General features: G+C 56.9%; 3 protein-coding genes across 5 annotated transcripts in view; 1 reads left to right on the plus strand and 2 right to left on the minus strand.

Moving 5' to 3' along the window:
* Window positions 1-9,842, plus strand: part of USP37 (ubiquitin specific peptidase 37) — a 36,031-nt gene extending 26,189 nt beyond the window's left edge. For both annotated transcript variants that reach the window (XM_074594624.1, XM_074594625.1), the window contains exons 19-24: window positions 596-762; window positions 2,616-2,676; window positions 4,894-5,009; window positions 6,137-6,206; window positions 6,587-6,725; window positions 7,519-9,842. In XM_074594624.1, the coding sequence (XP_074450725.1) occupies window positions 596-762; window positions 2,616-2,676; window positions 4,894-5,009; window positions 6,137-6,206; window positions 6,587-6,725; window positions 7,519-7,606 (641 nt within the window). In that variant the 3' untranslated portion in view covers window positions 7,607-9,842. The remainder of the gene's footprint in view (window positions 1-595; window positions 763-2,615; window positions 2,677-4,893; window positions 5,010-6,136; window positions 6,207-6,586; window positions 6,726-7,518) is intronic.
* Window positions 9,843-11,825: 1,983 nt separating this feature from the next.
* VIL1 (villin 1) lies at window positions 11,826-19,980 on the minus strand. 2 transcript variants are annotated; one of them, XM_074594334.1, is made up of 20 exons: window positions 19,948-19,980; window positions 17,524-17,625; window positions 17,227-17,301; window positions 16,890-17,086; window positions 16,505-16,613; window positions 16,100-16,210; window positions 15,799-16,001; window positions 15,210-15,288; window positions 14,965-15,063; window positions 14,716-14,869; window positions 14,505-14,605; window positions 14,233-14,370; window positions 13,912-14,070; window positions 13,648-13,827; window positions 13,387-13,532; window positions 13,116-13,260; window positions 12,648-12,836; window positions 12,423-12,491; window positions 12,094-12,231; window positions 11,826-12,003 (listed from the first exon to the last, which is right to left on the minus strand). In XM_074594334.1, exons 2-20 carry the CDS (start codon window positions 17,596-17,598, stop codon window positions 11,890-11,892), a joined length of 2,481 nt encoding a protein of 826 aa, XP_074450435.1. In that variant the 5' UTR covers window positions 17,599-17,625; window positions 19,948-19,980; the 3' UTR covers window positions 11,826-11,889. The 2 variants fall into 2 exon arrangements, with proteins under 2 accessions (XP_074450435.1, XP_074450434.1); XM_074594333.1 differs by lacking the exon at window positions 19,948-19,980 and having other exon boundaries at window positions 17,524-17,637.
* Window positions 19,981-21,039: 1,059 nt separating this feature from the next.
* On the minus strand, window positions 21,040-26,385 carry CTDSP1 (CTD small phosphatase 1). The gene is made up of 7 exons (XM_074595682.1): window positions 26,115-26,385; window positions 24,612-24,754; window positions 24,273-24,374; window positions 23,959-24,015; window positions 23,289-23,381; window positions 22,850-23,035; window positions 21,040-22,753 (listed from the first exon to the last, which is right to left on the minus strand). Exons 1-7 carry the CDS (start codon window positions 26,179-26,181, stop codon window positions 22,625-22,627), a joined length of 777 nt encoding a protein of 258 aa, XP_074451783.1. The 5' UTR covers window positions 26,182-26,385; the 3' UTR covers window positions 21,040-22,624.
* Between the last annotated feature and the right edge of the window lie 401 nt (window positions 26,386-26,786).

Here is a 26,786-nt window from a genome sequence, read left to right on the forward strand (position 1 = left end):
TCTGTAAAATACTTCTGCCATGGTATTCACTTAAAGGTGAACTGAAGAGTTATAATCTTCTTGCACTTTTAAAGCTGTAGATAGTGTTCACAAGATAGAGGCTCTTCACCTGAAGCAAAAAACTAACAAATTTAAACAGCGCCTGAGATTTGTGCTTCGCTCCATCTTACATGTGATTTGACTTTAATTGTGGCTTCGTCTGTAGTACTCTAAGGTATAATCTGCAATGCAAATTTTTATAATCCATGGTTGCTTCTAGAGAAATTCAAGTGTCAGCTTCGTGGATGCAGAAACCTAGTGGTGTGTGGCATCTTCCTTTAGTTAATGTTGCTGTTTCTGAGTGAACATAAAAGGCTAAGAAGAGAACGAGTTCAGGGATTAATCAAATGGTTCATCTTACACCAGTTAAAATAAGTATAAGGCTGTGCTTTGGAATTTTTTTCCATTCAACTCTCGTGTGGTTTTTCATGGCGGGTGAGGCTCTCCCTGTCAATAGATGTCACTGTGCTGCAAGGATTGTGGTAATTTAAAGATGATTTAGCTGGTAACAAACAGAAGACCCAGAAAAGCATGACTGTACTTTCTGATTCCTCAGGTCCTGCCAATTTCACCGAGATAACTAAAGATTTTGATGAGAATAAGGAAAATAAAACTCCGGAAGGCTCCCAGGGGGAGGTTGACTGGCTGCAGCAGTACGATTTGGAGAGAGAGAGGGAAGAACAAGAACTTCAGCAGGCACTGGCTCAAAGCCTTCAAGAGCAAGTAAGAAATAAAGCTTGCTTCCTTGAATTGTCTTCCCCAACACTGGAAACCTCATGGCTAAAGGAAAAACTTGTGTTTGGGCAATAACTGCAAAGGGATTCTGCTGGTTTTTGAGAGAACCAGATGAAAAAAAGGTTTGCATTTCTTCTAACTCTGGTGTCAGTAGAGTGATGGCACTGGATACGTCTGGGCACATTTTGTATGTGCTTCGGAAACCATATATCACATCACAGACCTGCAGATTTCTCAAAGCTTTCTGTGCACACTTATGCATTGGCTTGTAACATTATGTAAAACGATGATAAAATGAACTAAACTCTTACTGTCTGTCACCAAGGACCAAGCCCACCTTTAGCTTCTGTCACCAAGGACCAAGCCCACCTTTAGCTTCCCTGGCAGTTCCTTCTTGCAGCGTGTCACGTCAAGACTCAAAGTGACAGAGGCAGGTTTCAAAGCAAAAGCTAAGATCGGCCATGCCAGGGCAGGTTAAAGATCTGTCTATCCCAGTGTCTTGCTTCTGGTACTAGCAAGTAGGAGATGCTTACTGAAGAATATAGAAAACGAGCATTTACGGGATCCTTCCCTGTTAGTAAGTTGGAAAAAAGATGACAAATAATTTAATTGAAAACAAGTCCTCTAAATTAGACTTGGAAAGAATTGGGATATCAGATTGTGTGCTGACCATCCGTGTTGCACTTGAATTTCAAGACCTGTAACTGATTTCTGCAAGTTTAACTGAGCCACTGAGAGTGAAGCAAGTGCTTAGCCAGGTCTTTCTTTAAATAGGTGCCCTTGTCTGCTCTCTATTAATACTAAAGCTGTCGTGGTTTTCCTTATGAGAGCTGATGTTTCCATGGCTCTTGGATTTTTCTCTCCCATTACTCATTATGAGGTGCTGCTTGGTATGTTCCGTGCCAGATGTAGCTTTGATTCAGCGATGCCGAGTAGTTTAACAAAGATTCCCAAATGCTTTAGAAATAGTAAGATAAAAGGCCTCATGCTAATAATGTAAAACTGCCCTTTGAGTGTTGTTCTGCTACAGTTCTGAAGTGAAAATCTGCTCTTCTAATGATTCATGCATGGAAATGCAGTAGCTGTGGTTATCTTGATTTGAAATACGGAGTTAGGGTTCTGTGTTCAGGTGCACCAAAAGCATTCAAGCCCTGAATTAAGAAGCCAGCTCATTAAATATTATTGACTGGCTTGCTGTAGCTCTGAGCTTTCAAGAGTGGTGCGAGGAACAGGGGCATGATATTATCCAAAGATTAGACGGGTTTGTTGACTTGAGGTTTCTTTGCTACTTGTTCATGGTAATATTTTTAATACCTGGTTGTTTAGTGGTGTCTTTTTTTGCATTCTGCCTTTGTGAAGTACACCTGTTACGTAGAACCACTGGCTCTACTTCCAAAGGCCTTAAAAATAATAAAATCTGACAGGATTTAACGACTCTGTCCTGAGCTGGCTTTGGGCAGAAGTAGTCTAAATTTTGCCGAAGTGTGAGGAGCTTTGTGTGTAAGTGACAGCCTTCCTTAGCGAAGGGTTACAAATTCATTCAGATGCTTTTCAAACTAATGATCTAGAGAGAGCCTTCGGTGTTACTAGAGACTCGCTCTGCTGCATACCAAATTTCAGGAGCTTTGAGGAGCCTTAATGAAGGTTTGTCCCAGGTTCTGTTGCACGGGAACGTTGGACTCTCGCTGGTTGCAAACATTCCTTCACACAGAACCTTTAATTTACAATGTCAGGTTTGTTGTAGAAACCAGAGCAGGACAGTTTCAATGGAAAAAGAGCACCACAAGAATTTTAAACAGTGAAGTGTCTCAATGAGCTAAGTTTTGTTCTCTTCCCATCAGGAGGCACGAGAACAAAAAGAGGATGATGACCTTAAACGAGCCACGGAATTGAGTCTACAAGGTGAAACTTACTTAACTTCTTCCAGAACGTTGCTTTTGAGGGAAAATAGATCTGTATGTATGAGTGCAGCTCCCAAATGTCTGTAAGACAGCTGGGATTTCATGCTCTTTTGCTGCGTGCTTTGTTGTGTTTGGCTTTGCGCAGGTCAGCTTTTCTTGCTCGTGGTTGTGAAAGCAAATGCCAGGAAAAACTTAATAGGAAAAATGACTTATTTCAGTCTCTTGAGCTTTTAATATCATTTTTATATATAAGCAAATATATAATTATATATGTAGTATTATATTTATAGGATATTAAATGCATTATGTATAATTACTATATATAGGAAAATGGATGTTGAAATTTTGCATTCCCAGCAAAAGCCGACATGCTGGTAATGGCTGTAGTCAGAGCATAAGGGTTATTTCTTACTTCCACCAATATTTTAGCGCTGATTAATGAATGCACTGGCCTTGCCCAGAAAAATGAGTAAGTGCTCTACCTGTCTGATACAGGATGGGAGGGAGATAGACCTCACTGCAAGCTATAGCTGTTGGAGGTGAAAAAAGAAACCTAAAGTACACTGTCCGTCTTTCCCAAATGCAGCCAGTGTGATGAGCCTCGGGCACTGTTTAACATTTGTGTGAGCCTGGCATGTGAGTGATTTCATACAACCTGGCAGAGCAAAGCATAACCGAGAGAAAATTCCTGCTCCAAAGGAGAGGGAAGGGTAACGAAGTATTGTGCTAAGGTACTTGTAGTTGCTCAGACACCTTTAAAGGCCCTCAGATATTACTGGATGAGCCTGTGTCTGTTTCTGAAGAGATGTCGAATGCCACTTAGACATCCCTGAGCCTGAGTTGTCCCCTGATGAGCTCTGCCAGTGCCCAGTCCCTCTTAGGTCTTCCCTGATTCATGGCCGGGAAGAGTTCATCACTGAAGTCTTTACTCCTCCTTGATTTGCAGTTGCTTTACTTAAACATGAGCATTACCTTGTGCTCCTCAACTTGCTACTGTGTCATTTGTAAAGCATCAGCCAGCAGTTGTTCAAGGAGGTGCTAATAATCCTGAACGTATAGCTGGTAGTATTTGTCTTAGAAAGGTTCCCAGTGGTGCTGCAATCAAAGAGCCACTAGTCATCTGAGGACCATTGGTGAAGTGGCATTAGTGGCATTTAGCAATACCCATGGCAAGTGCTTCATGCAGAGACCTACCTAAATGGCTGCATTTCTTTGCTGTAGTCTTACAACAGTAAGAATTCGGGCTTACAACAGCCCGAATAAAGTGTGGAAACCAGCAGTAAAATATTCTCAGTTAAAGGGATTCATCTATAAATTTCCCGAGAAGATTATACTAATCCAGCGTCTGATGATTTAACAGGGCAAGCAGTTTGAGAATGTCTTTGACAAAACGTCTCCATCATAACTGGTGTGATAGTCTCTGTAAGAAAACAAAACAAAAAAATATCCTGAGCAGTGTCCTGTTAATCTTAACTTCTCATCCACCCACGACTTCATAGCTTTAATTTAGCTGGTGAAAGCGTAGCTACTTCTCATGATGAGAACTGTACAAAATCTTAAATGAGTCGGGTAGCTGCAGAATCCCAGGAAGTTTGGAACAGCGTGTACAGGGAGCAGTGGTGCCTTCCGGCTCTTTACAGAAAGCTGCCTGCGTTTTGCTCAGCCAAGCAAACTGGAAGTTCCTGCGGTGAGCGGCCTTCTTACCATTGAAAACAATGAAAAGATGCCTGCTGCCAGCAGTAGCATTTTGATGCCAGTTTTAATTGAAAAATGCACTTTGTTAATGCAACTTACAGTTAAAACTGTAATTCATAGCTTCTCGTTGCAGGAACTTACAGTTCGCTGGCCAGGCTGGCTGTGCTTCTTCTAATGTCGGTTCTGGCTGCAGACCACCAGCGCTCTGAAGCGAACTGGGTGTTTAAATGCTCTTTTATCACCCAGCTGTCATTGCCATAGTGTCCTTTTGTAAATGTATCAGAGAGATGATGCTAAAATTAATTCTCTAATCCAAGATACTTTTCTTAACTATTGCTCTGACAAGTTGGGGAAGGGAGGCAGAGTTTTGATTTGGGAATTCCAACATCTCCTGCTTTCCTTGGAAAGGAAGCTTGAAACGTTAGCATTTTATTGTGCTTGTTTATGTGGGTAGATACACCTCAACCTGTTTTGAATTCCTGCGTGTGCCACGGCTTCTCACACGTTGTTTCCATGTATCTAGAGTTCAACAGCTCCCTACTGGACAGCGTTGGCTCTGATGAAGACTCTGGGAACGAGGATGTTCTTGACATGGAGTATTCAGAAGCTGAAGCAGAAGAGCTAAAAAGAAATGCTGAGGTGTGATCTATGATTTCAAAAGCCAGCTGAGAAGTATACCCCTTCTTTACCATCAGTTTAGTGTTGGAGGTAGTTTTGCAGAGTGTTTGTGGAGTCTGGAAAGATCTTTTATGTTCAAAAGTGAAAAGATAGAAAATTTCTATCTTTGAGAGTCTGTCCTATTGTGAAATTTTTACTTACAGAGAGAGAGGACTTCAGCCAGCGTGGTGTTTTAGTTGCAGTGCCATGGGCTTCTAGATCCTGCACCAGCACAACTGAGAAGTTGTAGCAAGACCTTATTCCCATTAGGTGAAATGTAACTGTAACCTAGTCTGCGCTGCCAGCTGCTAGCACACTCAGAGTCCACGCAGCAGGGTTGTGAAAGTTGCCTGCTTGCCTCAATGGAAGGAATACTGTGTAGAGTGGAAAAAGTTAAATAATTGGAGTATCTTTGAGCAGTTCTTATTTTCTTACAGTTCTTTGCCAATTTCCTTACCATTAAACCAAGAGTTAGATTTTAAGAGTATTGTCAGTGAATCATATCAATAAGATTTCCTGGTCAGAGAGGATTGAAAAATAATTGTCAAAAACCAATCATCGTTGTTTAGTTTTATTGTCAGTGAACAGAGAGAGTATGTTTCCTGCATGCAAAGAAGGCATTGTCTGCTGACATTACAGGTGCAGGACAAGAGAATCTGGGCTGCATATCTGGTATTAGCTGTTAAATCTGTGTACCACTATCAAGGGTATTTCTTTGATATTGCAGAAGTAAGCCTGGTGTGCCCTTTTTGCTTTTCTATGTTTATTTGGTGGATTAATTCTGACATCAGTGGAAGTCACTCAGGAAATGGTTGTTTAGAAAACTTCTCAGTGTAGTGCTCGTGTCAGCAGCTGTTCTGAGGTCAGAGCGGCTCCTTTGCATTTTCACTGGCTGGCTGCAAGATTAAATAGGATGGGAGGCTTTTTCCCACTTCTGGAAGGATTCTCTGTTTGGTCTGAACCAGGGTGTCTGTTTCTGTAACCCTTGATTGGGTTGCAACTTGGAATATAGTAGCCAAAGCTGTTATCTTGGGTATAAATCACCTTGTCTGTAAACTATGTGGGACAAAAGTGAACGCCTAAAAGCTTTAATTGGAGTTTGTTTTCAGACAGGAGAGCTTCCTCACTCCTATCGTCTCATCAGCATCGTCAGCCATATCGGAAGTACATCATCTTCAGGTAAAAGATACTATATTTTATTCTTCATCTCTTATCTAGTTTAAAAAAAATCTGTAATGCAGAATTACCATAGTAGGATTATTTGCAGAGAAAAATTCAGGCAGCAAAGCAAGTCTTCCATTGTGGCTTGCAGTTGTGGGGAGCAGGTTGAGGATGTCACGGTGCCTAACTGTGGCATGTGGATGAAGTACAGCTTATGGGGTCTGTGTGATTGCTTGTGCTTGTTACCGGCTCGTTGACCAGGAAGGGTGGAGGGACCAGGATCTTAAGGGTGTTTTAGTATTTAAATCTGACACGGCTCACTGGAGCAGGGTATATAGCTAACCAGCTTCCTGGTTGAACTGCAGCATGAAAACAATGGTGCGTTCTCTGTTTTTAAGGTCATTATATCAGTGATGTCTATGATATCAAGAAGCAGTCCTGGTTCACCTACAATGACTTGGAAGTGTCTAGAACTCTAGAGGCCACCGTTCAGTGTGACAGAGACCGAAGCGGTTATATCTTCTTCTACATGCACAAGTAGGTGTCTCAGGGAATTTTGGTGCTGGTAGTTACCTGCTGTTTGTCAGGAAGTGGGCGTCTCTTCTTCCTCTAGTCCTCTTTGCTGGGTTGAAAAGTATCTCCATGTATTTGTCAGTAGAAATCTTAGTCAGAATTATCTGCAAGAATGACAAAATTGAAGTGCTCTGCGTTCAGAGGCTGGAATTGTATGTCACTAATACATAGGGTTTTAACAAGATGCATTAAACCATCTTTTAAGAAGGGGATTCAGTGTCTCAGCTATGCACTCATTAGACTAAGAATCATAATGGAGCTTGGGTTTTTTCCGTAAGTGCTGTGATATTTGTAAATTCCTTTATCCCTGCTCCTGCTGGTTGTGTTGTTGCAGCCGTGGTCGTCTCAGGACAGGGGCAAGATGAGCTTTGTTAGGTAGAAGTGATATCTTTTCAGGCGCACAGAACTGAAGAAGGGGTTTTGTACCTCAGTGTGGCCCCTTCTTCTGTCTTTACTGGTTGCTCTAATAAAGGATGTTACAGACTGTCTTGTGTTGCTTCTGATCAGGACTTATTTTCACTATTGTTACTGTTCTCTGAGGCTTACCACTGACCTTATTCATTGTAATAAATGAAAAAAAAGGTGCTTTAGGATTCAAGGAGCCTTGCTTAGAGATGCCAGATAAGACACCTTTCTCTGACAGGATCCGTGACGCTTGCATTTGTGGATTAAATCCAGTTGCCGATTCCCTCAGGGCTGTCTTATGTAGCAGCTTGTTGTACATAAGTTTCACTATTGTTTTTTCTCTCTGTCCTAGGGATATCTTCGATGAGTTACTAGAAACAGAAAAAAATGCACAGCCACTTAGCACGGAAGTAGGAAGATCGGTTCGTCAGCCTCTGTGAAGAGTAAAACACCTTGTTCCTCCTGAGGAACAAGGAAGGTTCTGAACTTGTGCCAGACACGCAGGAGTAACAAACAGCTCAGGGCCAAAACAAGAGACAAAAGGTAGAAATATGGGACGCTCGGTTTGTTGAACCATCTGTGCAAGTCCTGGGCCTGAACCATGCGTTTAAACCTTGACATCCCAGAGCGATCCTCCTGTGGTGAAGTTTTTATTTGTTCCTCAAATAATTCTGTCAGCATGGAGCCTTAAAGAGTTGCATCAAGCCACAAGACTACAGCTGCTCATAAACTGATTTAAATAAAATAAAAAAGTGCAAAAAGAGACTCGACTTTAAAAGCCCATTCACCTGTGAGACGTGAGTGGCGAAGATTTACATATCACTTGGCTTTTTTTTTTTTTCTTCTCCTCCAAGAGCAATTTAAGCAATAGATTCTGTAACCTGGCGTGTGTTGTGTTAGTAATATTCACTGGAAACCCGGATCACTGAGTACGCTCTTGCCGGTCATCTCGCTGACAGGCGTTTTGGAATCACTCAGGCTGATGCGTTTTGACATTCATGGGTTTGTAAGCGCTCCGCTATTTACATACGGTTCCAGGAAACAAACTGTCGGTGCTGTAGAATGTATTGCATACCTGGTGGCAGCTTTGTCGGGTTGTTTTGGTTTTGTTGTTTTTTTTTTTTTTTTTACACCATTCACTGTCATCCTCCTTTAGATGTGAGATTATATATGTGATTTCTTTTGTTTTACAAGTTCTATTATTTGATTGCATTTTCTTCATAAGGTTGTGGCATGAGTACCGTTTGGAGAGGAGATGTCTCTCTCTGGGTGCGCGCAGTATTTCGCGCTGAAGTTTGATCGCTTGGGGCTGCTTCGATGTAACTCTGGGGGCAGGAGAATGCCTGGAGCAGGCTGAGAGCAGTAGCCAGAGGTGAAGCAATGGCCGCTTTGTCATCTTCCGAGAGGGAAAGAGTGTTCTAGCGTTGCCCTTTCCACGCAGGCCTGGGTCACTGTGAAACGGGAACGGTGGGAAAAGGGCCTGCAGAATAGCGCTTGGCACTTGAATCGCCCTTTGATTGAGCCGTCATGGTCTTGCCTTGGTCTTCCCGTATCCCAGGGCAAGAGGGTTTTTACTGCAGCTTTGCCTCTGTTCTTCCTGAGGAGTGCAGAGTGCTCAAACTGTGAAACTAAACCAGGTGGAAAGCTTTCAGAAAGCCCGTATTCTGCATTAACAGAACACTGTTAGGAAGAAGTGTTGCATTTTATTGGATTTAGAGGCATGATTCTCCTTCTATAGCTTGTTTCAGCAGGGAGGGTAAAGCCCAGGGAGTTCATTTTTTCAGCACCTTCGCCCTTACTTAGGAGCAGACGTCTCATTTCAGAGAAATTCTTGCTGTTAAGCGGAGTAGTTGCTTTTGTTTTGGCCTCTAGTTCTGATTTTTGCAGCTTGAGTTTGAGAGGTGAAATACTTCTTTTAAGAAAAACAAACAAACAAAAAAAGCCACCTTTTTTTGCTGTCAAGATAGCTTCTGGGTTTTTTAAACTATCGTTAAGAGTTTCTCAGGAATAAACCAGCTGAAGCAAAGCAGACAAAACCATGGATTTAGGAGACAGCAGGCACCTCTTTCATGGGCACTTCCACACTGGAGTTGATCCTGGGGGGCTGGCAAGGGAGATGCTGCCTCAGTGGCCTCTTCTCACCTCTGTGGGCAGCCATGAATGACAGCCGCCGGTCGTCCTCCCCACGCCAAGTACTCTGGGGACCCCAGCGTGGTGACAAGACTGACTGACCTTCCAGTCCACGTTGTCGGATGAGCGGGGTGGGCCTGGTCAGGGTGACATCTTTCTGGTTTCCGAGCTAGGAGCCAACGCTGGGTTGTAAACATGGCAGAGCGTTGATCTTGTAAGATGCAGCCCGGGTGGGTGTATATGTTAATTTATTACAAAGCATTATACTTTTCTATTGTCGATACTAATTTTGGTAGAATTCTGGGCAATGGGAAGAGGCGGTGACGTGGGAGTTGTCCTTTCTGCTGGTTGCCCCCGTGAAGGTGATGAAGGGACTGCTCCGTCCAGAGGGCAAATCTGTTTTCCCCAAGTGCATCCTATGCTAGTGCTGTAAATAACCAGTATTCCTGTAGTATCAGAAGTCAGCTCTGCTTTTTTGGGTGGCAAGGTTGTTTTTCCAAGATGCTGCACTCCAGTTAATTTATAATAAAAGCAAACATTGCCCGACTTTTCAGTGCGCTAACTTTTGTTTAAAACCACTTCTTGTTTGGGTCGAGGTGTGAAAGCTGATGCTTGAAACCGGCGTTCGTTGTTTTATGAAGAGTTCTTGCTTATTATTCCAGCCATTAAGAATTCACAGACATCTGTTAATTTAAGCTTTTTTTTTTTCACTTGGTGTACGGCAGCTCAGTTGCCCCTTCACTCTGGCAGGAGTGTCCGTGGAGTCCCTTCCTTGCAGAAGCCAGTTGTGTCCCTGTCGGAGAGCGGCGGGGAGGAAGATGGGGGTACAATCCTCAAGGGACACGCTGCGATCCTCAAGGAGCATGCTGATGATGAGCTGTAATGTTCCCACTGCTCATGCTGTCCCAGCAGTGGATTCAGTATGGCCATCCCTTCCTGGTGGGATACCCATCCTGGGGGTGGAGAAGTTCAGTTGCGGTCCCTGCACACGTGCAGGCTCTTCTTCAGACGTACGGAGTTGTGGTTAAACATTTACCCGCTCCTGAGTCAGCTTAGTTTAGTCCAAGCGTGATGCAGCATATAAATGCAAGGAACTCCCATCGTGCCATTAACCTTGCCCCTCCCTTGTTTCACTTCGATAATTGGGTCCTGATTTATTCCCCTACTCCAAGAGGTGCAAAACTGTCCGTGTCGATGAACTGGAGCTTGTGTGCGTGGGTCCCTGGGGAGCCCTGGCCGGCGAGGGCTGCACAAAGAGCCTTTGCAAACCAAGGACTGGTGTCCCGACTGGTGCGGCAGCCTGCAACCGCTGCGAGGAGCTGAGCGGGAGGAGGAGCAGGGCTCTTGGATGCCTGCGGCCATGGCATTGCCTTCCACCTCCTGTGCCGCCTGGATAAGCATCGCCTGTGCATCTTCCCATCCTGCTTCCTGAGGAAGGGCCGATATCCAGCCCAGCGCATCCTGCTGCGGTTCACCCCAGCGTGGGGCGCGTGGGGATGGCTGTGCTTCGGGATGGGGGGGACTGGAAATAACTCATCTGCATTGTTTTCTTTTTAATGGAGCTAATTATCCCTGTAAACACCCGCCAAAGAGAGAAAAAGGGGTGCAGGACCCCTGGCAGCTCTGCTGCCGGACTCCAGCCGTGCCTGCTTGCGGGGTGGCTGCTGCCGGTTTCTGCCTGCACCCTGACTTTCTGGTTCTCTACACTGTTGATGTGGAGCAGCACTTTTCTCTGTGTTTTAGCAGACCTGTTCCTCTCTATTTACAGTTTTTGCTCTTGGGTTCTCCCCACTCCCTTTTTAAATGATGTATAGATAGTTTGGTTTTTTTTTTTAATTTTATTTTTTTTGGTGAAATTAAAACCTCTTTATTAACCCTCTCTTGGTTTGGGATCTTATTTCCGTGCCACCTGCGCTGCTGCTGGTGGTGGGCACCGCACCTCCGCCCTGCCTTTGCCATTGGGACTTTGCTCAGTTGCCCGGGACCATCGAGTGTGTGTGTGTATGTTCAGCGCCACCCAGCACATGCAAATCCCAGCTTCCCTGTCGGAGACGCGTCCCTGGGGGGGAACCTCAGCCCCTCTCCAGGTCCCCCTGGATCCCAAGTAGCAGGGAAGTGCTCTCCTCCTGTCCCAGGAGAAAGGACGAGTGGTTGCTGGTGACTGTCCCCAGCTGGCGCCGTCCCCGCATGCGTGCCGTGCCTGTATCTTGTCGCTTTTACCTTTGTTATCGCATGTGTTTACTGAGGTTCACGTGATAACGCAGGGAGCGGCTCCACCTGTATACCAGACCTTTAGTCCTGAGCTGCAGCTGCCGGGGTGGGATGGGGGTGCCCGGGGGGGCCAGCTTGTGCCTTGCCCCCGGGGGCAGTGAGGGTGAAGGACCTGGAGAGGAAGGAGCTGAGGGTCCTTCTCTGTGCTGCCTCGGTGCCCCATCAAGACCCGCATCCCCCTGTGCCCTGTCTCTTAGCCGAATAAGCCCCACGACTGGGCTGAACCCAGGCGTCGGGGAGGAAGACGCAGCCCCATTCTCCAAATATATTTTATTTAATAAAAATAAGGAGGTGGGGCCGTCCCCGGGCACAGGCTCTTGCCCTAGAAGAGTCCTTTGTCCTTCTTGAGTTTCTGTTGTTTCCACAGGGGCAGGCTGCTGAAGGCAGCGCGCTTCATGCCGAAGGTAGCCTCGAAGTCCTGGTCGGAGAGGTGGTACTGGGGGAGGAGAGAGGAGGCTGAGCTAAAGCCGGGGGGGTTTCCCTGGTCCGTCTCCCCCCCACAGCAGCCCCCCCGGCCTCGGCTCACCTCCTTCCTGCTGGGATCCACGCCCCGCGGCAGGTCCTCGGCCGAGGTGTTCACCAGCACATGCAGGGGGAAGGTCTCCAGTTTGTCGGGGAGGAGGGTGGTGGTGGAGGTGAAGATCTCTTGCTTGGATGTGAGCACCTGGATGCGGGGCGGACAGGGTCACATCAGGGCCTGCCTTGTGTCCCCAGGAATGGAGGCACCAGGGTGGCTGCAGGTGTCCCCGCACTGGAGGATGTGTCCTTGCAGCTCCTGATGCCACCTGCCAAGGGACAGAGGGGCTTTCTGTGCCCCCTCCCACCCCGGCCACCTTCTCTCCCTCTGCCACTTACGGAGGTGAGCTGCCCGAGGCTGCTCTCGTCCCCCAGCTCAGCTTTCAGCTCCTCGTAGGATTTCTTGTCCTGGGAAGGGGACAAAAGCGCTCAGCCCCTCGGCACAGGCAGGGATCAGGCAAACTGCTGCCCTTGCCCTGGAGATGCTGCCTGGGGCCAGATCCAGACTTGGTTCCCATCTGTGAAGGGTCCCCCCTGGTCTTTCCAGCCCCTTCCACGACTTACGTCCCAGTTGAGAGGATCCCAGGCCAGGAACCAGCCAGTGAAGGTGGGGGGCTCGTAGCCCTGTTTCACCACAATGATGGGGGTGTCGAGGTCGCGCCCGCTGGGGTGGGTCCGCAGGTACTCCTGCACCATCACTGCTGCCGCCTCCTTCTCCGACTCGTTAGCGCCTTTCCCAGTCCAGAAGAAAACCTGCAACAGGATCACCGTGTCCACCACTGGGGTGGGATGGGGCCCTCTGGGGCCATGCCTGACCTATGGCTGGGGGCACACAGGATCTGTCCATGGGGAAGGGCACTGGGAGTCCATCCTCAGCCATCACTGGAGCAAGGGGGCTGGAAAAAAACCGCATGGGGCCAGGCACATTGGGGTTTTCAGCCTCCCAGCCCATCACCTCTGGTCGCTGCAGGTTCTCCATCCGCTCCGGGGACATCAGCTTGTGGGATCAAAGGTGTTTCCCCCCCAGCTCACCTGGTCCCAGGTGTCCAGCAGGTAAACTTCATCCTCCTCCAGGTCATCCTGGGTGAAGTCTATGATCTCTGTGGCCAAGAAGGTGCCTGTCTTGTTGGAGCACTCAAAGAGACGGGGGGACACAGAGGGGTTCTCCTCCTGCAGCCTGGCAGAGCGGGAAAAGCAGTGGTGGTGGTGGTAGGAAAGGGGCTCACCTGGCTTGGGGACCGGTGGCCCATCTCACCCCTGAGGGTGAGCAGGGACAAGGGACCCCTTGGCACAGGGCTGGTACCTCTTGCTGTTGGCATACTGGGACTTGCCCCCCAGGGCCACCCAGAACTCAGCTGGCTCCTGTCCCTCTGCGATCACTAGCTTCTCCGTCTTGGAGATGATGTCAGCCACCGTCTTGCCCATTTCACGCTCGTCCCCGCTGCAGCCCTGCCGAGCAAGCATGGCTGCTCCATCACCAGCCCCCGCCAAGGAGGAGGAAGAGGAGATGGGGGCATTTCTCTTGGGAGTGGCAGCACCCACCCCGGAGCCCGGCGGTACCTACCTTACCATACCAGAGGTAGCAGCAGCTGGGGGTCTTGAGCACAAAGACATCATTGGAGTTGAGGGAGGAGGCGCGGACGGCCACCTCGAAGGCCTTGGTGTTGTACTCATTGGTGCCATGCACATGGAAGAGGCGGGTGGAGGGCGTGGGCTCCTTGCTGTCTGCCCGTGAGGTGCCACCCTGCAGTGACAGGGACAGGAGGTCACCACCAGTGCCACAGGTTCAGACACCTGCGGGCTTCCCCCCCGACAACCCCAAACTCACCGCGTACACCACCATCTTGCCCTTGAAGATGGCCATCAGGTGGGCCGGCTCCTTGCCCATGGTGACACGGACCTGCACGGGCTCGTTGTTGTACTTCTGGTCCAGGATGACTGCTTGGTAGGCGGAGGCAGCCAGCTCGTCCGTGCTGGCTTGGCGGCCCTGGGCAGGTCAGAGCGGGGCTCAGCGCCCACCACGGCCCCCTTTTCCCTCTTGGGAAAAGGGAACCCTCATGCCATTCGCATGGGGTCATGCATAGAGCACCCCCAGTCCGAGGAGGTGTCCCTGTCCCCCACCCACATGTCAGTGACCTGTGAGTCTCACCTGCCAGAGGTAGATGATGCGGTTCACCTTGGACCCCACAGTATAGGTGTAGAGCACCAGGTAGCAGTCCCCGCCGTAGAAATGTCCCAGCCACTTCTTCTCCACAGGCACTAGCTCCTGGTTCTCCACACGCCAGACCTGGTGGGACAGGGATGTTCTGCTGCCAGGGCTGGTGCATCTCCCTGCCCTGCAGCCCCTGGGCCCCATGGCATCCCCCAGTGCAGCCCGGAGGGTGCCCAAGAAGGTCCCATGTTCTGCCCTGGCCAGTCTACCTCCACCTCCCCGGATCCATCATCCACCATCTTCTGCTGGGCGGCCATCTGGGGCTTGGCGTGCAGCGTGGTGGCATCAAACTTCACCTGCTCCACCTTGGCTGTGGGGAAGGACAGAGGGCTGAGACACATCCTGCTGGCCATGGGGGCCCCCACAGCCCACCCTGATCCCAATCCAGGGAGTCCTGCAGCATCAGAGGGGGACACTCACCCACTTTGCCCACAGTGTGGGTCTTGCCCAACCCGCTGGTCTGGTTGGGGACGGTCCATTTTTGGAAGAGCTGCCTGAAGATGGTTGACTCAGACCCATCATTCTCTGTCTCCACGCTGGTGCTGGCTGGGTAGTTCTTGGCATTGATGAAGCCCTGGGGGGATTCAGACCCAGAACATGGGTACAGGGTGTCTGGCATCCAGGGAGCAGCCAGGATGTCCCATAACCGACCTCTAACCCAGCACCCACCAGCGCCCTGCTCATCGCCTGCTGCTTCTCCTCCTTATTGGCGTTCTTGCCCTTCCACACGAAGATCTTGAGACCTCCTTGATCAAGGATGTAGCAGTCCTTGGGGAGGAGACAACAGCAGAAATTGGGAATTTGGGCAGGTTTAACGCTTCAAAAGCCGATCTGGTGGGCGAAGCCACGGCTTTTGAAGAGTTAAAGCTGCCAAGGAAATTGGGCACCCCCAAACATTCCCATGGGTGACAGACCTCATGCAGGAGCATGTCTTGAGTCAGGGGTCGAATCCCCACCTCCTGTATGACCAGGTTGCCGCTGGCATTGGAGAGGCTGGCAGGGGAAAAGAGAGGAGAGGGCGTTTGAAACGGATCTGTAAAACCCCTTCCCCACCCCCACCTTGGGGTGGCAGGGTTGGGTGAGGGCGTTCCCTCCCTATCTCCTTCCCCACCCTGATCATGGCAGAGGTGGTACCCAGGGACCCTCTTGCCCTGCCATGGTGGCAACCTGGTTTGCAGCTTGCCCTGCCATGCAGCTCACTCATGGCCATGAGGAGGGACAAAAGAGTGTCAGATCTGATGGGGCCACCCAGGGACATTGCCACCGTATCCAAAGGTCACACTTGCATGAGCATCTGTCCATCAGGTATCAACCCTATTAGCACCAGGGACTCCCTTACTCCAACTGCATCCAAAAGACCTGTCCCCATCCCTGCAGTGGCCTTGACCCCTCTTGGTGGCTGTCCATGGGGATAGCAGTTGTGGGATATAGCAGAAATGGGTGCTGGGTCCCTCTGGCACCCTGCGAGATGCCCCCACAGGCACCCCACCCCCAGCAACTCACTGGTAGAGCTTGAGGGAGGAGTTGAGCTTCTGATCCACTTTGTCATCAGGGATGGCTGCCTTGATGTCCTTCTTCTCGCCCAGCACATGCGTGAGGACCTGCATGAGCCCCGGCGAGGCGCCCTCGTTCTCACCATCCACTATGCCCACCTTGGCACGGCCCCCGCGCTCCCGGTCCCGGATGTCCTTAGCCAGGATCATTGCCTGCACCCGGAGGAGAAGGGCTCAGCCCAGATCAAGGAGGGGGTGACCCGTCACCCCCTTCCTCCAGCGGGGGGACCCTGGGACCCCCCCGGCCATACCTTCAGCCTCTCGTTTCGGTTGCTCTCGGGGCCATTCCACTGGATGATGAGCTGGCCCAGGTCCAGCAGGAACACATCCCCCTGGTTGAAGCTCTTCCAGCTCATCTCCACCTGCGGCAGGATGGGATTGGGGGGATGTCAAGCAGCAGGACACCCGGGTCCCCCTGGCTCCGCAGGCCCCGCCTGCCCTGGCTCAGAGCTGATGCCTCTATTCCTCCTCCCTACCCCAAGCGGGGCTTTTCGGGGAGAGGTTGCTCCTGAGGCAAGGCGGTGGTGGCCCCACACCCACTCTGTCCCCTACTTGAAGGCAGCTGTGTATGCCGTCCTCTGGCCTGATCCTGACCCCAAAGAGCATCTCTGCGTAGAGGTTGGTGGCTAGGGACTCCCCCGCACCCCATAACTCACCTCTCCTGCCGTCACGTTCTTCTTGCCCTTCACGTGCAGCAGGCGCTGGACGTTGTAGGTGTTGGTCTCCACGTGCTTCATGCCTGAGGCCACCCCACCCTTCTTATAGCTGGCAGGGGATAGATATGGTGTGAGCCCTGGGCATGCCCCTTCCCCTCCAGCTGGGTCCCCTCCCACCTCTGTGTGCAGGGAGGTGTTCGGGGAGCCACCCACCCGCCCACGTGGGTGATGGATGGAGCAAGACCAGCTCCAGATCCTCCTCCTGCCTCCCCCACCCCACTGGAACAGGGCTGTCCCCATCTCCTCTGGGGATGTCCCCATGGCGGGGCATGCAGAAGGTCCCCCCCCCACAGTGGGAGTGGGTCCCTGGCAGTGACCGACGTACATGAGTCCCTGCTTGAAGTAGGCACGGAAGGTCTCACTCTCGTGGCCCTGGACCTCGCGGTGCTGCACGGCCACCGTGCCCAGGTGGTCGTCCATCTGGGTGGTGTAGATGGCAGCTGCCCCCTGCTCGTCCTGGCTCGAATCCTTGCCCAGCCAGTAGTGGATGCTGTAGCTGAAGCTGCTCCCGGTCTTGCGTGTCTGCAGGACACAGGTCCCTGCTAGAAGAGCCCCCCTGTCCCCAGACCACCCCAGCCAGGGACATCCCTCCCTGCACCCCAGTCCCCCTCCACGGGGCAGAGCCCATCCCCGATCCCCCGCAGGACCCCAGGTTGCCCTACCGACAGCAGGACGTAGCAATCCCCTTCGTAGAAGTTGCCGTAGCTTTTGGTGGGCACTGGCACCATCTCCATGTCCTGCAGAAGGAAGGGAGACATCAGCCCTGGCGGGGACCCCCCCCACCCCAGCCCCAAAACCTGTGCGGGTTTAACCCTGGGTGCCGCACTGAGACCCCCAAACCCAGGCACTGAGGACACAAAGGGGGAGATCTTCCCTCCCGCAGCCACCCCCCACCCCCCCAAACAGCCCGGCGATGGGTGCCCGGGTGATGGGTGCCCAGGCCGTGCCCCTGTCCCCACCTCAATCCGCCATATCTGGAGGCCCGGCGTGGTCTTGTCAAGCGTCCTTTTGACTTTGGTGCTGAGCTCCACCATGGTGACGGCTGCTGCACGCAAGGGGACCTGCCGAGGCATCGGCAACACCCTCGTTAATGGCAGGCGGTGTCGTTAAGAGCTGGGAGGGAGCCAGCCTGCTGTGCCATCTGCTGCCCTGCCCGCTCTGCGGCCGGACGGGCTGTAAACCCCCCGTCCGGAGCAAGGGGACCCCCCTGGATCCCCTGCCCAGCCCTCGGCCTGGCTGACACCGTGGCTAACGGGGGGCTGTCACAGTTCCGTGCCAGGGTCTGCGGTGGGCAGGAGCGGGGTCCCCCGAGCGCCCCGGTGCCCTGTCCTGTGCCCGGGCACGGGGCAGGGCCGTGCAGGGCGTCCCCAACGCAGCAGCCGCAGCTGGATGACACCGCTGTGACCTGCTCCTCCCCAGCGCCAGCAGGAACCAGCCCCCGCTCAGCCTGGGCCCGGCACGGCATGGCACGGCATGGCACAGCGTGGCATGGCCACTGCTGGTGGCCTTGCACACACACACACACACGTGTGCAAGCACACTCTGCCCGCTTCCAGCCCCCGACCCCCCCCCAACTCCCGGACTGCCGGATCCATACCCCCCAGGGAGGGCACAGCCCCTCCCCACAGAGGTGACGAGTGTGCCAGGGCTCAGCCCCGGTGCTGCTGAGGTTGCCCGCAGCCATCCCTGCCGGGCAGTGGGCAGGGGGAGCTCGGGGAGACAGCGTTGGGCAAAGCCCCCCACCCCGTGTGCCCTGGCAGGGAGAGCCAGCAGCGCCCACGGAGAGGTCTCTGCTCCCCCAGCCCCACAAAACCCCTCCTGGTCCCACTGCGCTGCCCCAAAAGCACCCACATCCCGTCCCGCAGATCCGGGGGGGGTGGGGTGGGGTGTGGCGTGTGACATCCCCCCAGCACAGCCCCGAGGTGGGGCACGGGTGGGTCCCCAAGCCCCATCCCCACACCACCCCGGTGCCAGGAGCGGTGGTGGCTGTGGGATGCACTGCCTCCCCCCGCCGCCCCATGCCCACCTCCCTGTCGTCCCCCCCCCGCCCCAGCCCCTCACCTTCCCTGCGGAGCTGGGCACAGGTGAGCGTACCTAGGCAAAGTGCTCGGGGTGCCAGCACCCAGGAGACCTTTGTCCCCTCCTGTCCCAGCCTATGTTCACCATATAAGGGCAGGAACAGCCCAGTGTCAAGGTCCCCACGGCCCTTCGAGGCTTCACGGCACCTGAAGAGCCCCGTTACTCATGGGGTAATTGCCCCCCCACCCCCCCCACCATCCAGGTGCTATTGCAGCACAGGGCAACCCAGGGCACCCTCCCCACGGGCTTTGCTGTGCCCAGGGTGGTACCTGCTGAGCTTCCCAGACCTGCTTCCCTCTTGTCCTCTCCTTGGCACCGAGCCCACGGTGATGGGGTTTTTGATGCCTGCACCACCACCACCACCCACCCCCCCCCAAAAAAAAAAAGGTTTCCCAAAGTGATAACAATGAGCTCAACCGGGGCGGGGGTGTCAGCCACAAACACGGAGGTGCCCTGATGCCACAGGGATGGGCTCTGACACTGCCCTCCGCTCCCTGGTCCCCAAAACCCCCAAACCCTCCCCGGCCACGGAGCACGAAGCCATTTGGTTTTGGGTTTTTGGGGGGGTTTTGGTGCCACCAGCGACGCAGCGTCGTCTCGCTGGGGCATCACTTTTCCACCTCACGCGTCCTCCTGTCCCAGCCGTTACCTGGCACATCACTCCCCTGCCCATGGGACCGTCCCCAAGTTGTGCCCCCCCCTGCCCCCAGCTGGATCACTGCCTGATGGGCTTTGCCTCCCTGCATTAAGGGGGGGGTCTCTGCAGCCTTGGGGATGGGAAGGGGGCGCAGGGATGGGGCTGGGGTTTGGGGACACGGGACAGGACATAGGGTGGTGGCACGGCTAAGCCGTGCCACCACCCTATGTCCTGTCCCGTGTCCCCAAACCCCAGCCCCAATGGGTGGCACTTTGCTGTTGGCAGAGAGAATGGAGTCCTGCCCAGTGGCTCCCAGCCCCAAATGGGGTTTGGGGGGGCTGTGGGGGGGGGGGGCCGGGACATAAAGCTGGGAGTGTGGGGGATGTCCCAGCAGTTCCCCAGGGCTCCCCTTCCCGCTCTTATCTCTTCCCCAGCCCTGAAGGATTGCTGCAGCCTTATCTCGGCTGCCCTGCTGAGCCAGCAGCCCTCACCACCAGCGTCCTGGACGTCTCGGCATCCCGGCCGTCACTTCGGCGCCAGGCAGGTGCCCTGATGCCACGGGGATGGGCTCTGCTCCCCCCTCCCCCCCCGGCCCCCCAAAACCCCAAACATGCCACCCAGCTCCCAACCCCTGCACCTCACACCAGTGTCCCCGTAGGTCCCTTACCTGGGTGCAGACCCCCCCGGCGGGGGGGGGGGTGTGTGTGGGGCTGAGTTTTGGGTGGGGTGTGCCACCCAGGTGGCCGCTCTCCGCTCGGTGGCCGAGTCCCAGGGCTGAGCCCGTCGGTGTGGCACAGGGGTGGGGGGGGACCCCACGCCAGCCCCAGAGGGCTCGCCCCCTCCCCGGGCCCCCCAGCCGGACATGCTGGGCCACTAATGAACTCAGTAATTAGTGCAGCCATCAGGGAGGACAGAGACTTCGTTAATGAGGGGAGGCATGGAGCCAATGAGGGCACGGCGGGGGGGGGGGCAGCTAAGGGACCCCCACTGCCTGCACGTTTGCAGCACGCTGCCCGAGAGGGTGACACAAGTCCCCCCACAGTGACCCCCAGTCTATCCGGGGGGCATCTAACGCCTTATTCGGAGGAAACTGAGGAAGGGAGAACTTGTGACACACACTCACACCCCCCCCCCCCAAAGGCACTCACCTCCACAAGCCCAAAGCTGGGGGGCACAGCCCACACGGTAAATTCAGGCTCCCCCCTTGTTAAGGGGCAGATTACCCATCACCGTGGCATCAGGGTCTTTTTTCCAGGAGGAGGGGAAAGGGGTTAGGATGGGGGTACCAGGGCAGCCTGGGGGGTGCCCTGGAGCACGAGGGTGTTCCCTTGGCACCGGGAAAGTGATGACACCCCCCCCCCGATTCTGCAGCCCGAGGGTGCTCCCCCAGCACTCCCCCTTCTCAGGGTTATTTAGGGGATCCGGGGTGGGGATGACGTGTGTCTCTGCCCCCCCACCCTGTGCATACCCACTAGTGACACGCACGTGCCCACACGTGCACACACACACAGAGGACAACCCCTTTCCAAGATGGTTTGACAGCTTTAATCACATGAAGGCACTTGGATCTGGTCCCCCAGCCCTCCCCAGCCCCCCCAGTTGCCACCTCCAGACCCCCCCGGGCCCCCCAAGGGTGCCCAGCGTGGGGGCTGCAGCACCCACGGGTGCTTGCTGGGCAGGGGGCTTCGCTGGTGCCGTTTGACTTGTCGAATATAAAGTGCTGAGTTCAACCCTCCTGGAGGGGCAGGTGGGGGTCTGGGGGGGGGGGGAGGGGGGGGCGGGGGCGGGGATGCCGCAGCATCTCCCATCCCACCCCACCATGGGGCAGGGGGTGGAGGCAGGGGCATGGGGGGACCCCCACCTGCCCCTGGCACCCAGCATTGGAGAAGGGCAGTGCCGGCAGGAGCCGGCCAGACAGCACCGGAGAGATAAAACCCCTCGCATCCCCCCCGCCCTCCCCAATACTGCCCCCCCCCCTTCCCTGGCACAGCGGTAAAAAGGCACCCATGATTTTTTTTTGGGAAACCGTTGCTTTTCCCCCTAAAAATATATGAAACATTGTCCATATTGCGACACTAAAAAAGGCCTGGCTGAGCTCAGCTCCCCCCCCCCTCAAAAAAAAAACCCTCCCTGAGACCCCCCCCATCCCCTCGAGGCTGGGGGACACCCTGGCACAAGCCCAACCCCACGGGGGTCAGGGTAACCCCAGGCTGCAGGAAGGTGGTGGGGGGGGACGACATGCTGTGCCCCCCACCCCTGCCCCATCTGGGGGGCTGGGGCTGGAGTAAGGCTGGGGGGGGGGGGGACACGCTAAGGCTGGTACGGGGGTCCCTCTCCCCTGGGAGTCGCAGCCTTTAGTGAAGCTGCAGAGGGATGGGGAGGGGGTGCATGCCCCCCCCCACGACGGAAGGAACCCCCCCCACTGGTGACTGGAGTGGCTCCCACTGACACAGTGTAACTGGGGAGGGAGGAGGCCACCAGACTCCCCCCCCCGCCTCCATGGGAAGAAACCGAGGTTGGAGGAGGTGAGTTAAGAGACCCCCCCCCAGGCACACCCCTTGTAGGGCTGGGACGGGGGCGGCACGTAGACGTGGTGTCCCAAGGCACGTGGCGGGGCATTTGTGGCCAGGGACTCAGCCCTGAGGCCAGGCTGCCCCCCCCAAAACACCCCCCCTAGGCGGGGGGGCAGCAGAAGGCACAGGGGAGGGGTAGGGACATGCCCCCCCCCCCCCCCCCCCCGAGGTGATCAGCTGCACCAAGGGCAGATTTAAGGGTATGGTGACAACAGCCCCATGCACCAAGGCAAATACGACACCCCCCCCCATTTTGGGGGGATGGTAAGGGAGAAGTGAACCCTTCTTACATCCCCCTGCAAACAGGGGCCGAGGGCCTCCGCCCCCCCCCCGCAGCAGGCAGAGCCCAAATTGGGGGGGTCTAGTCCCCCCAAAGGCAGTGGAAAGCAGCAGCTGCTGACCCCCCCCCCTCCCCACTCGGGGGGACACGGAGGGGAAAAGGACCTGAGAACCGTTTCGGGGAGGGGGGACACAGGTTGTGGGGGGTTGGGAAGGACTGGAACTCCCCCCCCCTAACGGGTCCCCAGCACGGCAAGGCAGCGGGTTACCCACGGCCCCCCCTCCTCCGCAGGAAGGGGGGACACCCAGGTCCCCGGCGGGGGCACCCACATCTCCCACCACCAGCGGGCAGGGAGGGCACCCGCACCCACCGGGGCTGGGGAGGACGATGCTGGGGGGGGGGGGCACACCGGGGGGAACACCCCCCCCCCTCCCTGCTCCCCAAAATAAGGCACCCGACTGCCACGGCGGTGCCGGGGAGGGGGGGGGGCACTAGCTGTTAGTCCGCTGCTTCTTGAGCACTGCGTACACGTCCTCCACCTTGCTGAGCCTCTCGAAGAAGGGCAGCAGGTCCAGCAGCTCCGTGTCCGCCATGTTATCGAACCAGGAGGCCACCGGCACCTGCGGGCAGCGCGGCGGCTAAGTGGGGGGGGCCCCCACCACATCCCCCTCCATGTCCCGTCCCCCCCCCCCCAGCCTCACCCCGGGGTTACGTACGGCGTTATCGGGGTGGAAGATGTAGGATGCGGGCGAGTTGTCCACGATGATGATGCGGCGCAGGTCGCGGCCCAGGCGGCTCAGGTCCTTCACGTAGTTGCCGCGGTGGAAGACGCAGGATTCCCGGAAAAGCCGTGCTCGGAAAGCCCCCCATTTATCCAGCAGGTCAGCCACGGGGTCCGCGTACTGCAGGCAGGGAAGCGGGGTCACCGAGGCACGCCGTGCCACCGTGACCACCCCACGGTGACGATGGCACCCAGCTCTCCACCGCTGCCAGCTCACCCCATGCCTCAGTTTCCCTGGCCAGCACCTTGGGGGGAGGCACCGTCACTGCCCACAGGGGACAAGGGGCCAGCGCTGCCCATGGGTGGGCAGCCAAGGAGAGGTCGTGCCACCTCAGGGGTGGCTGATGGCGGGGTGGGGAGGTGACGGTACCCACCTTGGCCAGGCTGGCGGTGAAGAGCACGCACTCGAAGAGCTCGCCCATGCGCTGCAGGAACTCGTCCACGTGCGGCCGCTTGAGCACGTACACCTGCGGGGGGGACACACGGGGCACAGGGCAACGCGCTGGCAACCCGGCCACCCCAGGGGACACACGTGGTCCCCAAGCCCAGCAGGTGGCTGGGGAAGGGGGGCAGAGAGCTGCCCGTGCCCCGTGCCATGAGGAGTGCCCTGCGTGGGCTGGGGGATGCCACCACCCCACGTTGAGCTGGGGGATGCCACCTTCCTGAGTGGGCTGGGGGGGGGATGCCACCCCCCCCAGGTGGGCTGGGGAACTCGACCACGGCCTCGCTGGCACATCCAGAGCGAAGTGTCCGGCCGGCTCCGGAGCCAAGTAACCGAGAACAGGCTGACTGCCCAGACCACAGCCTATCCTGGATTACTTGAACCCGGGACCGGCCACTGCAGGAGGGCACCGGGCCAGGACATCCCCCCCACCACCCCCACCACCCTTCCACCTCCCCACCCCCTGGAAAGAGGGGCACCCACCTCTGCCCCACAAGGTGCCAGCCCCGGCACCCTGACGCCCCTCGGTGCATCTCCTGTTCCCCGGGAAGGGGGCAGAGGGGACCGTGCCCCCCCTCCTGCTGGGCACCCCCCCCCATTACCTGGTGCATGATGCCATCGATTTCCACGGGAATGATGAAGTCGGCGTTGTTCACCGGCTGGGGAGAGAACGGGGAGGGAGGGGGGGGAACAGGTCAGCGCTGGGTGGGCACCCCCTGCCCAAACGCTGCCTTGCCCTCTGCCCACCACGCACCCCCTGCCAGCCCCGCTGTCCCCTCGCGGGGACACCCCATCCGACCCAGCAGGGTCCTGGGTGCCCGAGAGTGGGAGGGGAGGAAGCAGAGCAGGTGGAGGGTCGGGGTGGGGGGGGGGACATGGGGCAGAAAGAAGGGGGGTGGTCCGGCGTGTCCCTCACCTTGAAGGAACTGTGCACCAGCGTCTCGTCCAGGTCGATGACCACGCAGAGCTTGCTGGCGTCCTGCGGCTTGATCTCGGGCAGGAGGTGTTTGACGGCAGCCTGTGGGGACAGGGACGGGGGGGCACAAGCAAACCCGGGGGTCAGCGGGGTGGCGAGGGACACCCCCTCCCCTCCTGCCCACCCAGAGGGAGAGCACAGAGTTGGGGGTGGGGGGGGAAGCCCCTTTCACCCCCCCCATCCTGGCACAGGGGATGGGCACCCCAGCACTGTCTGTGTCCCCCCCCCATCCAGTGCCAGGCTGGGGGTGCAGGGGGTGCCCGGGGGCAGGGGGGGTACCTTGGGCAGGGCCCCGTTCTCCTCCACCAGCAGCGGGGCGCTGGTGGTGCCGGCGCGGGGCTCCCCCTCATCCCGGCACAGGCAGCAGAAGAGGGACTGGAGGATGCTGCGGCTCCGTGGCTTCTTGGCGGGGGTCTGGGTACCTGGGGGGAGCGGGGGGGGGACACGGGGGGGTCAGGGGCACCCCCGGGGGTCCCATCTTTCCCCCCCCTCCCCAAGCACAGCGGGTGAGCCGGGGTCGGGGTGTTGGGAGGTGGTGGGGGGGGCCCTTCCCGAGCCCCCCACGTCCTTATCGTCCCCTGGCACCCATCCGGCCGCCCTTCCTGCCCCACCCGGAGGGTTTGGAGACCACCCACAGCCCCCTACCGCCGCCAAACGGGTGCCCCCCCCCTTGGGTCCCCCTCACGCGGCCGGAGACCCTACAATAACACAGTGGGTCCTGCCCCGGGGGATGGGTGGTCGTGGACCTCGGGGGGGGGGGGGCACGGCCCCAGGCGGGTGGGTGTCCCCGTGGGCGGAGCCTGGCCGGGGGGAGGCGGGGCTTACAGCGGCTCTTTTGCCCCGCCCCCAGCCTGGCCCCCTCCCCTCTCATTGGCCGGCTCGAGCGTAACCGCAGGCGAGAAGCCAATCAGGGCGAAGCGCCCGCCCCCGGGCGCCGTTCCCGCAGCCCCCATTGGCGGATCAAAGGGAAACTGAGGCAGAGGGGCCGCTCCCGCCCGCCCCGGGGGCAGCGCGGCGCCTCCAATCCCTTCCCCACCGGCCCCGCGGGCCCGATCCTGCCCCCAGCCCCGGCCGGTAGCGGGGCTGCCCTGGGCCAGGGGCCGCAGCTCCCCCCTGGTTGTGCCCCCCCCCGCCCCCAGCAGCCGGGCCAGGGATAACGCGGGGCGCCCGTGGGGCAGGGCCCCCCCCCTCGCTCCTGGGGACGGGCCCCGCTCCCACCGTTTCCCCCCCACCCCGGCCCTGCCAGCTCCCCAGGCCGGCGGGCAGCACCCCGACATCGGGCAGCGGGACGGGCAGCGCTCCCCGCCAAACCGGTGGAAGGATGGCGGCGGGGGTGGGAGGCCGGACACGGGGCTATGCCCCCGCCCCCCCACACTTTCCCCGCCTCAGTTTCCCCACCGGCGCTGCCTGCACCCCCCCGCCCGGCTCCGGAGGAAACAGCGCAGATACGCCGAGCGCCGCGGCCCGAGCGGCGCCCCGAGCACCCCAGGGTCACCGACGGGGTTCGGGGCGGGGGGGGGAGGGGACGACAACATGGGGCACGACGCCCCCCCGACAACCCTCCTCCCTTCGACCCCCCCCAGTGTCCCAGCGCATCCTGGGGCAGCGGCAGGCGCGGGGCAGACTGAGCCCGCCCGCAGCTCATCACACCCGGATGGCGGCGACCCCCGAGGGGCGACCTCCCCCCTCTCCCTCACCGGGGTGGGGGAGATGGAGGGGGGATGGAGAGGGGAAACCCCCCTTCCCCCCCCCCCCTTCCTCCCCCCCGCCGCTCCGCGTTACCTTTCTCCTGCAGCGGGGCGCTCCCCTCCTCCCTGCTAACCTGGGCGATGATGGACTGGTGCTCCATGGGGGGCAGGGGGGGAAGGTTGGGGGGGGGGGGGGGGCAGTGGGAGAGGGCGGCCCCCCCCGGCGCTGCCCCCCGAGGGGGGGCGGGGGAGGGGGGGGGAGGCGGGGCGGGGGCCGGCGGCGTTGCGGGGCGGCGGGCGCGGGAGCGGCGCCGCGGAGGAAACTTTGTTACAACATGGAGTTTCCTCCGCCCGGGCTGGGGCTGCAAACATGGAACCCGGGCGCGGTTTCAAGGAACCCCTTAAAAGGGCAACGCCGAGGGGGGGGGGGACACCCCTCTTCTTCTTCCTCCTCCTCCTCCTCCTTCTCCTCCTCCCACCTCCCGCCACCGGGGCTGGGGGTGCAGGGGGTAGTGGCTTCTGGGGGGGGGCGGTGCGGTGCGGCACAGGTTTGGTTGGGAAGGACACCCCCACACACACACCTTGCGCCATGGTGGTCGGCTCCCCCCACGCTCCCTCCGGCTCAGGGATTAACCCCCCCAGGTGTCACCCCCCCCCCCTTCCCCCCGCCCCAAGTATTACTCTTCCCCCAAGTGTCGCCCTCCCCAAGTGTCCCTCCCCCCAAGTGTCACCCCTCCCAAGGGTCACCCCCCCCCCCCCCCCCCCC

Source organism: Larus michahellis, chromosome 7 (assembly GCF_964199755.1).
Source record: "Larus michahellis chromosome 7, bLarMic1.1, whole genome shotgun sequence".
NCBI lineage: Eukaryota > Metazoa > Chordata > Aves > Charadriiformes > Laridae > Larus > Larus michahellis.

What these genes read in the sequence shown, in the direction of transcription:
- VIL1 (XM_074594333.1), bottom strand. Translation starts at nt 17,637, where the DNA reads ATGCCTCGGCAGGTCCCCTTGCGTGCAGCAGCCGTCACCATGGTGGAG. An exon ending in TCCTCCCTCAAGCTCTACCA is followed by an intron (nt 15,289 to 15,798) that starts GTGAGTTGCTGG and finishes TTCCCCTGCCAG; the next exon opens with CCTCTCCAATGCCAGCGGCA. An exon ending in GCTACCTCTGGTATGGTAAG is followed by an intron (nt 13,533 to 13,647) that starts GTAGGTACCGCC and finishes CTTGCTCGGCAG; the next exon opens with GGCTGCAGCGGGGACGAGCG.
- CTDSP1 (XM_074595682.1), bottom strand. Translation starts at nt 26,181, where the DNA reads ATGGAGCACCAGTCCATCATCGCCCAGGTTAGCAGGGAGGAGGGGAGC. An exon ending in TGGTGCACAGTTCCTTCAAG is followed by an intron (nt 24,016 to 24,272) that starts GTGAGGGACACG and finishes TTCTCTCCCCAG; the next exon opens with CCGGTGAACAACGCCGACTT. An exon ending in TCTTCCACCCCGATAACGCC is followed by an intron (nt 22,754 to 22,849) that starts GTACGTAACCCC and finishes CGCTGCCCGCAG; the next exon opens with GTGCCGGTGGCCTCCTGGTT.